This window comes from Metopolophium dirhodum, chromosome 1 (genome assembly GCF_019925205.1).
Source record: "Metopolophium dirhodum isolate CAU chromosome 1, ASM1992520v1, whole genome shotgun sequence".
In the NCBI taxonomy this organism is placed as follows: domain Eukaryota; kingdom Metazoa; phylum Arthropoda; class Insecta; order Hemiptera; family Aphididae; genus Metopolophium; species Metopolophium dirhodum.
Window position 1 is genome coordinate 71,550,832 of NC_083560.1, and position 13,168 is coordinate 71,563,999.

At 31.5% G+C, this 13,168-nt stretch overlaps 1 protein-coding gene and 1 pseudogene across 1 annotated transcript in view; one reads left to right on the plus strand and one right to left on the minus strand.

Moving 5' to 3' along the window:
• LOC132935833 (E3 ubiquitin-protein ligase Siah2-like) overlaps window positions 1-4,980 on the plus strand; it is an 89,934-nt gene extending 84,954 nt beyond the window's left edge. Inside the window, exons 2-4 of the mRNA XM_061002467.1 lie at window positions 998-1,628; window positions 2,031-2,473; window positions 4,936-4,980. Coding sequence (XP_060858450.1) covers window positions 1,023-1,628; window positions 2,031-2,456 — 1,032 coding nt within the window. The 5' untranslated portion in view covers window positions 998-1,022 and the 3' untranslated portion in view covers window positions 2,457-2,473; window positions 4,936-4,980. The remainder of the gene's footprint in view (window positions 1-997; window positions 1,629-2,030; window positions 2,474-4,935) is intronic.
• A 7,119-nt stretch (window positions 4,981-12,099) lies between these two features.
• On the minus strand, window positions 12,100-12,782 carry LOC132934587 (zinc finger BED domain-containing protein 5-like; annotated as a pseudogene).
• Between the last annotated feature and the right edge of the window lie 386 nt (window positions 12,783-13,168).

Genomic DNA, 13,168 nt, shown 5'->3' on the forward strand with positions numbered 1-13,168 from the left:
GAATTTGGATTGTAGTGTTATCTATTGAGGAGGTAGTGATTTTTATTTGGTAGTGGACGATTTTTCTGTTGATAATTATGGTTGTGCCTTCTCAAGCGGAATTTCTTTACTGCTGTTGTAAATTTGTGATGTAGGAATAGATAGATAGTGGATCAACTATTTCTGGAAACATGACTTCCAAATAGAATCTAAAACAAAAACGTTGATTAGATACGATATACAATTAATTTGTTTTGTTGGGCTAATATGACATAAGTATTATAAATGTATTACGTTGTTGAATAATTAATTTTAAATTCTAAAATTTTGGATCATACATTATTTTTTCAGCATTGATCCAATTAGCTGCATAAATGCCAAAATAACATGTTTGTCTACGGGATACATGTAACTACACAGACCTATCACCTGATAGTAATAAAAATGATTTTGCAATTACTAAGTAAAATTGATGCATAAATTTATAGTATATTATATTTAGCATGTTCGTTAGTCAATTATGAACTTACTTTGTCTGTGCTTCAGTGTTTTGATTTTTTCGATAACATATTTCGTTCTTTTTATGGGTAGGTAAAAAACTCAATACTTTCAAAACGTATCAAAAACAAATTATCAAAAAACCGAAACGCTTAAGCATAGATAATATTCTCCTTTATTTGTCAATATAAATTTGGAGAATTTAGTATTATTACAGACTCCACAGTATTAAAATCATGAACCATGTTTTTGCTCTCATAATTTGGGTGGGTAGCGTCCTCTTTATATCTATATCGTTAACCTACTATTATGAAAAATGTGAGTTCAATGATAAACAAATCGCTTGACGACCAGATTGTTTAAAATAAATACATACAATTGTAATACACATAATAAACAAAACGATGTGACCCGCGTCGCCAATTATAATATATTACAAAAGTCGTGTTTAGATAAATTGTCGTAAACGTGACGTGAGACGAAAATCCGACGGCACATTGCCACGTATCTTTTATTGCAGCAGTGGTTGACATAACGTGATCGTGATGACATCTCTGGTGGTGACGGCGACTACTTCAGTGGAGGCGGCAGAGTCGTCGACTGCGAGAACGACGGAGATGGTGGTGGCAGCGGCGGCATCAACGGCTGAGGTAATTGCGGTGCCGCCGTCGTTTGTGTCGGCGGCTTCCATTTTGCCACTGGAGCCTGAGACCACCGAGATCGTTGCCATCTCCCAGCAGATCCGTCGTGCTCTGGAATGTCCAATATGTCTGACCATGATGTCTGTCATGTCGTGCTTCTGCCCCAATGGGCATGCCATCTGCCAGTCGTGCATGCAGACGCTGTTAAACACCAGCATTACCAACACCCTGTGCCCGCTGTGCCGGACGTCGATAGCGCAGTCCACGAGCATGTCGGCCATGGTCATCAAACTGGCTGAGGCGACCACGGTGGTGAAGGTGGCGTGCTCAAACTGGTCGTTCGGGTGCCCCGATCTGGTTCCCGTTCAACACGTCAACGAACACGAGTCCGTGTGTCGGTACGTGCCAGATGTGCCGTGTCTGGTACATGTGTGTCAGTGGGTCGGCATGTACGAACAGCTGTACGAACACGTGTTCAACGTGCACCCCGGTGTCACCGTTGAGTCTTCGGTAAGGATAATATAACGATATTGAGACACAATTACTCTACGCACGGTTGTGCATCGTCATAGAATTATGTGTCCATCATAATATTATGTTCTTAACAAAAATATTCAAAACCTAATGTCTTAGAAATAATTATTATCTAAGCCTAATGTATACCACGACTGTAAATAGTACTGCTGTGCTGCAACTTTATAACTATTATGCACACAACTCAAGACCGGACAACCCCACTAAGAAGCTAACGCGCTCAATTGCTGTCGCATTACTAGAAATCGTTTTTTTGCTTTTGTGATTCTTTTGGAATACATATTTCCCCAACTGTTATTATTATTCGTATACTATAAACAATAGTATAAACAATATTATGTTAACCGAAAAAACCACTGTTTTCTCGCGTTTTTTCAGACAAACCTGCTGAACGTGACCGACCTCCAAACAATTACAAGGAACCAGCGCCGGACGTACCTGGTCCGTTCGGCGTACGGCATGATGTGGGTGCTGGTGTCACGACAGACGCGGTCGCGGATACAGACGGGACTGTTCATGGTGAAGAGCCCACAGGACTCGATATCGAACCTCGACCAATATCGAGCTAACCCACGACCACCGGAATTATTGTACCGGGTCACGTGGTTCGACGGCAACGACCGGACCCGGACCAAGAGCAGGACGAAGCAGGTTTTCTGGAGTACGGTCCTAAAGGAGGGCTGCCACACCGCGGTCTTTCCCAACGCATACTCCATGTTTCGGTCTAGGTCCGGTCGCATGGAAATCAGTTGGTTCCGTCCGTACGATAGCAACAGCCAGGTCCGAAACCATCCCATCACTTAAACCGCATGCAAAAAAAGGTTTCGTCTTTTTTAAAGTTATTATCAAGGCTGGGCAAGTTAATGATTTTTTTTAACTCAGTTAAGTTAAGTTAATATGTACCAATAACAAAAAGTTAAAAGTTAATTTAACTATAGGTTAACTCAGTTAAGTTAAAAGTTAATACACACGTTTTGTTAACTTTTTATTAAGTTAAAAAAAAGATAATTTCTTATTTGCTAGCGTACTTAATTTTTTTCCAACCCAAAACTAAATTATAGGATATATAGTGTTAATACTTCATACAGTATTTCCATATAAGTTAGATTCGAATGATATACATTTTTAACCAGGGCCTTGCACCCGAATCATTTATTCGGGTTTCGAGTTTTGGGTGCTGGATGTATTTGGGTGTTCAAACACCCGAATAAAAAATTTAAACAAACATTTGGGTTTTTAAAACCGTTATTATTCGGGTTAATATTGGTTAATAGGGGTGCTGAGAAATCTGGATAAAACAGAACTTTTTATGACCCCCCCCCCCAAAAAAAAAAAACAGTAAGTGTTCATGTTTATGTTATTTATAATAAAATATAAAAGTTTTACCCAAATTCGCAACGTTTGTTTTTAACTAAACTAGGTTAATCAATGTACAGTAGTTACCTTTTTCTATGAACTATAAGAAATAAGACAATAGGAAACTAATTATTTAACTACCTATTCGTTTTATTATAGGCATTAGAGTCCACGTAACTCATTTTTTTTTTACTATATAACATGTCTAAAATCTAAATAGGTACTGGACTTTAATTACATACTAGTATAATTAAAAAAAAAATTGTACTTATTAAAAATATTCAGAAAAATTGTATTTAATAAGCAAACAAAAAACAGTCATCAAAAATCAAAATGTTTACAAGGCTTTCTGTGGTCAAAAAATAGTTAACTTGCTAGAGCCTAATCCCATTTAAAAGTAAATACAAAAACATAATGAATAGGTATATTTTACAAAATCAACAGTTACAACAGATTGATATTTTAATTTTGCATAATGTTACGTACCTATATAACAGAATAGGTATTGATTATTTTGTGATGACTTAAAAATTAAAAAAATTAATCTTTATAAATATTATGAATAATATTATAACTAATATTATAACTAATAAAAAATTAAAAAAATTAATCTTTATAAATATTATAAATAATATTATAACTAATATTATAATATTATAACTATTATACTATAACTAAAAGGTAATATAAAAAATATATAGGTACTTATAAATTGTACGATGAAATAATAATACAAATGAAAATTGAGTAGGTACGTAGTGAGAGGCGCGTCGTAGACTCGTAGACCGAATGTGATACAAATTACAAAAATATGTACAATTTCTCACATACCAACGCCAAGTCGATGGATATAATAAATAATAAAATATTTAAAGTTTAAAATAGATCATGGGGGCGCTGACTGTTGAGCCATAGACAAATAAAATAAAATATAAATTATGATTTCGTGATTACCGAAACACTGGTAAATAATACATATAGCCGCGTATTACGATATTCGAGTTACTAAATTAGATATTATAGGACATAGGTAATTCCGCTTTGGAAGTTCGTCGCAAATAATGAAATAACACAAGTTATTATTAGTTATTAGTGTTTGGTATTTTGGTCACCGCTGTCAATACTTTCAGTTTTGTTGAGACCACGTCTATTTTATATTGCTATTGGCTATATTTGGATTTATTTTACCAATAAAGTAATAAAGTAATAAATTATATCATATAATAGGTATAAGAAATAATTAAATACTTCGTATTTTAATCAGAATCAATTAAATTATTAAACATTTTAATGGATTTTATTTTCAAGAAATTACCTATGATTGTTTGTTAGATTGTTCCTGTTATTATTATTATTGATTATTTAACTCTACAAAATCGAACTCACCACAAGAAATACATACGAAATGATATGTCGCATGAAGAATGAGAAAAAAAAATTATTCGGGATTTCGGGTTAACCCGAATATTTATTCGGGTTTTGGTTAACACGGGTGTTTTGAAAACAGAATCATTCGGGTTATACGGGTTTCGGGTGTTTGATTTTTTAAAGGTGTTTAGGGGTGTTAGGGGTTCGGGTTAAATCGGGTGCAAGGCCCTGTTTTTAACTTTAAACAATTTACGATACATATTTTTGATATGAAAACGAAATAGACTGAAATAGTGAAATATTATAAAATTAAAAACAAAATAAATTAATTTAACTTACTTCTTAAAATGAAAAATTAATTCGTTAATTAAGAAAGAAATTTAGTAAGTTAACAGTTAAGTTAATGAAAAGCCAAAAGTAACTAGTTAAGTTAAAAAGTTCAAATAAAATTAAGTTTTTAACTTAACTTTAACTTTTTAATTCGTTAATGCCCAGCCTTGGTTATTATTACATACGATGACTGTTGATACAGAGTAATAATATTATCATATCATTATAGTCATGGTGATGATGTACCTAACAATAATTCGACCACCGAAAATCAGTCTATGTGTGTGTGTGTGTGAGTGCCATAATTGTATTAAATATCAATCGTCGTTGACATCAAAAGCTTACTGTCGCGGGTCGATTCATCAACATTCAGTCCGAGATCGTGTGTGCGTGGGATGTTTGAATAATTATTTGTTTTTAAGTAATTTGTTTTTAACTGATCAATAAATGAACGTTATATTTTAACGAAATATATGGGTGGTAGTGTATATACGCTCACGTTTGACTTCTTGGTAAGCCACCACGTTTATAATTATTAAATTTATGTCTGATTAATTTTGCGGTAGATTTGTCGCGATGTCGAAATTCTCTATTACACTCATCATTACGAATCCATTTTACTCAAATAATAATATAAATACAACACAACTATTTACTCCCTCAACACTGTTATACGTGATTCGAAAATGTTGTAGTATACTGAACGGTTCTAGAACCTACCCACTCCAAGGTCCAATGAAACGACAATCATCGATGAATAAATTATCAATTATATTGATAGTTATTATATTCATTGGACTTTAGGTTGCACATTTATAATATCAGTAGAACACACAGTTTTTCACACTTGTACAACTTCAAACAGGCAAACACGTAGTTGTAGCTGCTCGAAAAGTGACTTATCATTTTCAATTTATTTGCCATCGCAGTTTTTAAAGAACATTACAAACGGACCACGATCAAACGGGACCGGTGCAAAGTGTAATCTTTGGCGCTCTTCAGCATTATCACATCAAGATGTTCTTAGCTGTTTAATGTAGACCTGTTTGTCACGTTTACACACTTTTGAAGCCCCAAACTTTCATGCTATAAAGTTCAAACGAAAACCAATATTTAGCAAGTAACTCATCGAAGTGGTGAAGTACTTACCACCCTGCAGTATATCATTAAAAAACTATAAGGAGGGCTGTATCTTCAAGTATCTATACACATTTCACCAGAGAGTCAGAAATAATACAGCAAACGAATCTTCCTACACCCGAATTCCCGTTGGTTCTTAAGTAAACAATTTTTTTTTAAGTTTCTGTATAAAAAGTTGACAAGGATAACAACGTATATTATCTAATCATAAGTTTTAATATATTTATACAATACGATTCATAACTTGAAATTTTAATTTTAAGTTATATCAAGTTTAACTTTATCACTATTATGTTTATGTAGACAAAAATATCAGATTTCAGCAGAGTGATTTGTACAAATGCCCGTGTCCTTGTCTTATTCGAAATTTTCAAATGAATACTGTGTATGACTTTTGGCGATATATTTTTCGTTCGTCATTGTGCGTCATGACTAACAAGCCTTAATATTACCGGTACCTACCTACAGGTTTGAGATTTAATCAATTTAATCATAAATTTAGTTTTTTTTGATTTTGCCATTGCTTTTCCAACTTGTTCTAAAAGACCCGTGTTATACTGTTTATGTTTAAAAAAACTTTTCAAAGCAATAATAACATAAAATCACAACAACAATATTGTTCACAGGTTAAAAATATCGTCCAATCAGGTTCGGACATTATGTCATGTCCTACTCACTGTAGTTTCGGGCGTCCGATTCCACGAACCATGCAAGTGGATGGTAAGGTTTCCTTCCTTAAATAAATATGTGGGTTGAGCCCTATCCTGATATGGTTTTGTATGATCTCTATTAAATTGTGAGGAAAATGCTAGGACAACCATTTATGTATGTAATAATTTATTACAACTCGCAGCATGTCGAAAAACCACTAGTTAATTATTTGCACTGCCTACGATTTGCTTTAAACATTATTACTATTTTTTTTTTAAACAAATACCTTGTTTTTTATTGTTCAAATAATAAGATTGTTGTACGTAGTATTATTATAGATATATTTTGATTACCTAGTGAAATGAGTTATACCTACACACTGAATTGTAATTCCATCTGGAATGGGTCAATTGTATTAAAATATATGCAAATTGTTGATTTATATAATTTGTCTATGCATTGATGGAATGATAGATTTTTAAGTACCTATGTTTATATTTTACCAAAAAGCAATAATTGGATTCACCTCATTCATTAAATATGTTAATGTATTATACATAATATTAAACTAGTTCAAGAAATCTCAAATAAAAATTTAATTTAATGCAGATTATATAATATGGATTATTTGGTTATTCAAATAGGTACATCGATCAATCACGACTACATGAGCCGTTGGAATAATATAATTTCTCACCAATTTCAGGGTAGCTACTGCAGGATATTGCCTATATGCCAATAGTAATGATAAGGCTTAAAAAATAAAAATAGTTTAATTTTGAAATATATTTAAATATGAATTAAGTGTGTGAGTAAAAATATAGAATTTGTGCATAATATAGTTTATTTATCTTTTTAATTTTAATTTTTAACAAAATATTACTACCGTAATTTTTTTAAAATTTTTTTTTGTTGATTTTAATACATATGTAGTTTTGTGCAAATTTTAACTTAAAATAACTATAAAAAAATGTGTTTATGTATATTTTTTAGATTTGTTGGTTACAGTAACTACTTACATGTAGTCTGTTGCACATAGAACATTAATATTACTCTGCATAAGTTTAATAACTAAGCTCATTCAGATCCAGTTACAAACGAAACAACAGCTAGTGTACATCTATTTGCTTTTCATGAACATATTAAAGATAATTATTTTGAATCTGATTGGTACCTATTGCTATTTAATTTTAGATCTCTATATAGAATTGTGTAATTGTAAATTCCGCTCAAAAAACGGCTAGTTAAATTTTGGATACGTGCAAATTCCAAAAAATGAGCGTGTGATAAAAAAAAAAAAACCTTAATATAATAAAAAAAAACGGGTATGTGGATGTCGCTTTACTGTACAGTAGGATATAAGGGGATGACAGTGTTAAATTGTGTTAAATTTGAATTCAATGTATAATATTATTGTTAACGAAAAACGATTCTGGGCGGAGACGGTTTGTCAGCCTAGGATATTTTATATCATATTTATAATGTTATTGTTAATACGGTAGTCAGTTAAGTTGAATTATTATTATTTGTTTATTATCATATATTCATATTTGTATATAATAGTACACTTTAAAACTTTCAAGTACCCGCAAATAATATTTTTAAAATATAAAACTTAACTAAAATCATTCTTTTTCATTTAAATATCTAATTTCGCTCAAATTTGAACATAAAATAACTCTAAAAAAAAACTGTGTATTTATATTTTTTAGATTTTTTGGTTACAGAATAACCTATTTACGAGGAGCCTTGTTTTAAATTTTCAATCCATAGCTATACAATTTTATAAACTTTTAACTACAAAATCATCATTTGATAAATTTTTTCAAAGTTCAAACTTTAAATCTTTATAAAAAATAATTGTGCCTATGTATTTTTAATATTTTTAACTGCTACTTTAACAATTATTTATTGTAACAATTTAACTAGTCGATAATTGAAAATGTCCGTCAACATATTTTGAAAAGTTAAGGAATTGATAAGATAAATATATTATAGTGTAAATTTCAAGTATTTACAATTATTCGTTTTAGAATTAAATAGAATAAGAAAATCCCCCTACTTGAAAAATCGAGTGAATATCCTGCAACGTTGTAAAAATGTTAACTTCAAACACGTATAAAAATATAATTTGACCTTCCGGTTTTGAACTCCTTGTAATTTTAAAATACGGTAAATATTTTGTGTAAGGGGAGAATTCGTGGACAAAAAATGTGAAATCTCCCTGTAAAATGCTATACGGTAAATATTTTTGTGTGAGAGGCAAATAGGTGGACAACGACTGTGAAATCTCCCCGTGATTTTTGTCACGGTAAAATCATTGTGTTCAAGGGGGACATCCTTCCTTGAACGTTGTGAAATTACCGCGGTGAAAAAGAAAGACTATGAACATACACATGTATACTACTAAGCTAAAAACCTTACTAACATAAATAAGTCGATGAAGATTGTAAAAAGAATCTTATGCTTAATATGAAATTTCAGGATAAATAGGTCGGTATTTCACCAAAAACTCTTCCAATGAACTGCCGCTGTTAAAAATCAATTTTCGTGCGTGAATCATTTTTCAGCTCGATTTAATGTTCTTGAAGATTATCTGGTAATGTGTCTACGTTTGTATTGAATAGACAACGTGTCAGAGTATATTTCCAATTTTCGTTTGAAAGATTCTTAAAATATCGTATTATAATATAAATATAATATAAATATCGAATTCATCAACCAAACTGTCAAGATTTTTAATCACTTTATTTTTTAATCCAATGATATAAAAACGTTCATCAGCAGAGAGAAGTTCTGACGAAGGTCGTCTTTTTTTAATTGCAAAAGAATAATTTCCACTTCGTTCAAACGTATTCCTTTTGGATAACCAACAAACCTCTGTATGGAATAATAATATAGAATGTTCGGGGGATAAATCTGCACAAAAAATCTTAAAAATACGTGAATTAAGTGCACTGCTTTTGATGATATTAACAACTTATATACATAATCAAGTACATTTTTAAGTTTAGATGGCAGCGTTTTTGCACCTAAAGCTGGTCGATGTATTACACAATGAGAACTAATTATTGACGGGTTTTTTCTTTCACGAGCGACGAGCGTTATAAAACCTGATTGTAGCCCTAACATTGTCTGTACGCACACCTACAACATTTTTCCAAGAGAGACCATTCTGATAAAAAAAATATGTTAATGGCAGACAAAACGTCACTGGCATTTGAAGTAGAAATAATAAAACGGAAGTAAACTAGTAGATGGAAACAATGGACCACATCAGTTGATTCATCACACTGAATAGTAAAGAATGTGGAATTCTGTAATTTATGAATCAACTGATTTTTTTTTATGTCTAAAGCTAATTCATCTATGCGTCGTTTCACTGTATTATTTGAAAGAGATATTTGAGCTGTTTTCCTTTTACTTTGTCCTCCAAGTACTATTTCAACAGATTTGAGTATGGTAGCTAGGCTTGATTAATGTTTCACCCAAGATGTATGGTTTATTTTGCTCTTCATCAACAAAAGGCGATGTTGAATGAAGCTTCAATAATTTTTTCATTATTTGCTTCAAATTTTCCGGTACTGTCAAGTTTCATTTTACTTAAACCGTTTTTTTAGGAACAAAAACTCCTTAGGTCTTTATTTTAGCATCGGATGAACTGTGGTTAAATGTCTTTCTAGTCGACTTGGTCAGAGGGAATCGTTACTCAACATAACGTGACAAACAACCTACTAAAGTGTTTGGCTATCTACCATACTTTTCAATAAACGTAAAACCAAATTTGACATTATCATCGATGTACGTTCTTATTTTCGGATAATATTACTTCAACGTACACTCGCGATGACTACGTACTGTCGTACTACTACACTACGTGCAATGTCGAACAGCGAAACGAAAATAAATCTAGTCTAAACTCATGGCCTCTTCCCCAGGCATCATCTCGTCGCGCTGATTTATTTACGGACGACGTGGTGGCATAAACGATTAAGTTAGAAGATTATGAGTATTTGAGTTATTGAGTATTGTTTAATACACGTAATCTTTATCGATAGGTACCCGATAACCGGTCTCTTTTTATTTTAAATTTTTTCCCTACATTATAAAATAAAAATAATTAAATAAACAAATTTTTACTTCGTAATGACTGCTTACGCCTTCCCAGAAATGTTTACACGCCTCCCGTGGTTGAGAAGCACTGATCTAAGCATTATTTCGACTACTTTTCACACACACAAAAAAAATACACTTCATTGTAAAATCAATAGATTCAGCGCTCCACTCAGAATCTAAAATAAATACATAGTTTATATATAAATATATTAAAATCCTTTTTAAATTGTACAAATTATAATAAGTAAAATAATATTCGACATTTTGAAATGTGCCTATATTACCTATATGAAATAATAATAATTTATGTATTGTTTTTTTTTCTGTAACTGTTTCAAATTATATATACATTTATCAGACAACTTTATTAATAATCTACTAAATGTGATAAACATCGGTACGCGTCGATATCTTTTATATCGATTAGATCATGTAACATAAGTATCAAATTAACCACAAATCACAATCATCGATTAGGTACCGTCGGTGCGTTGATATGCATTTGATCATATAACTTAATTTTAAACGGTTAAACTTTATAACATTTAATTGTTAGCTTTATTTATCTAAATCAATTTTAGATTTTGGACAGAATTTACGCACACTTTAATACTGTATCTACAACATTTTCTAGTGGACTTTGCCATGGACCTTTTTTTACTTAGTCGTTTTTGAAGGGATTTATAAGGACACCCTTAAAAAAGTACAATGTTATACTCATGGGTAAATGTTCAAACAAAATTGAATAATGCATATAATTAATTTGAAACTATTTATTATAAGTTTTACCATCAAACTAGGTACTTCGTAATAAAATCATGACTATGTACTAATTTTCGTTTATTACGATAGTACTATAACCTTTCGTTCACACTTAATTAATCAGACATTGTATTACGTCTAAGCCTTTTAAATATATCAGCCAAGTATGCCGAAATGTAACACCAGTTTTCATTTCGAAAAAAAATGTATACTGGGAGATTTTCTTTTTCAAAAAATAATTCTAACTCTTCTTTCAATTCAATAACTCAATTAAACACTTGACCTCGTGATAGCCACCTTACTTCTGTGTGTAGTAATAAATGTATATGATCTGAACCCATTTCCTTACAAATAGTTTCAAAAATCCTTGTTTTCAATGGCTGAGATTTAATGTAATTCACAATTTTAATAACATCATTTAAGACATTTAACATTTTTTCTCCTAATTTTTTTGCAACTAGAGCTTCTCGATGAAGAAAACAGTGTGTTATAATCATAGCTTGATTTTTAATTTTAGCCAGAGTAACAAAACCTTTATATTTTCCGGTCATAGACGGAGCTCCATCAGTGCACACACCACAACAATAATTCCATGATAATCTGGATTTTTCAAAAAAAATATTTACTACGTCAAATATGTCCTTCCCTGTTGTTGTTGACTTTAATTCTTTACGAAATAAAAACTGCTCAACAATATTAGAATTATCAAAAAATCTGCCAAAACCTAGTAATTGAGCTTTAGAAATTCTGTCAGTACTCTTGTATATTTGTAATGAAAATAATTTTTGATTTTTAATTTTTTCTAAAACAATGTCATTAATATCATCAGCCATTTCATTTATTCGGCGGCTAATAGTATTGTTGGAAAGTGGAACTTTGGATATAACATCTTTAGATTCTTTACCTAACATTGTTTCAACCATAGCTAAACAGGCTGGTCCTATTAATTTTCCGCCAATAACATGAGAGTTCTTTTTTTTTAGCAATCAGTTCTACGACTTTAAATGATGCTTTAAGAGCTTTATCAGATATAGTCACTCTTTTTACCATACTAGATGCAGCTCTTTTATTTGAATTCAGGAGGCGTTCAAAATATAGTCGTGTTTTTAATGACTCACCCGGATGTTTTGTTGTTAAATGCCTTTTCAATTTACTGGGTTCCATTGCTTCATTGCTTAACTTTTCACCACAAACGATACAAACAGGTAAAGGACAGTCAGTATTGCCATTCCACGTAAATCCAAAACATAACTAATCATCAGTATATTTACGTTTAACTTTTAAATTTAAACTTTTATCACTTATTGAAGTGAATTGTTTAATATTGATTTCTAAATTTAAATTGTTGTCATTTACATTAGCATCAACGTCATTCGTTAATTTAAGCTTTTTTACAAATCTATCCATTTTTAAATTTAAGTACAATATTTCTTGATCAAAATTAACACGTTACGGCCGTTACGTAATAACACGCGCACGATTATCACTATACCGAGGATCAGTTGCTCAAGGACTGCTTGTAATACCAGTATCGGGCGTATCGGGTATTATCGAATGTATAATAATAGCTGTGTCTTTCCATGTGGACATTTTATCAATTTTTATTTTTAGGAGATATCTAATACACAATATTACAATGTAAGACACAAATTACACGGCACACTTAAATAATGTCGCGGCGCACTTATGCGCCGCGGCACAGCGGTTGGGAATCACTGGTGTAAGGTATTTCATGGTAATTTGGTATTAATATGACTTGATTGTGCTATTTAATTAAATCTCATGTACGCGTA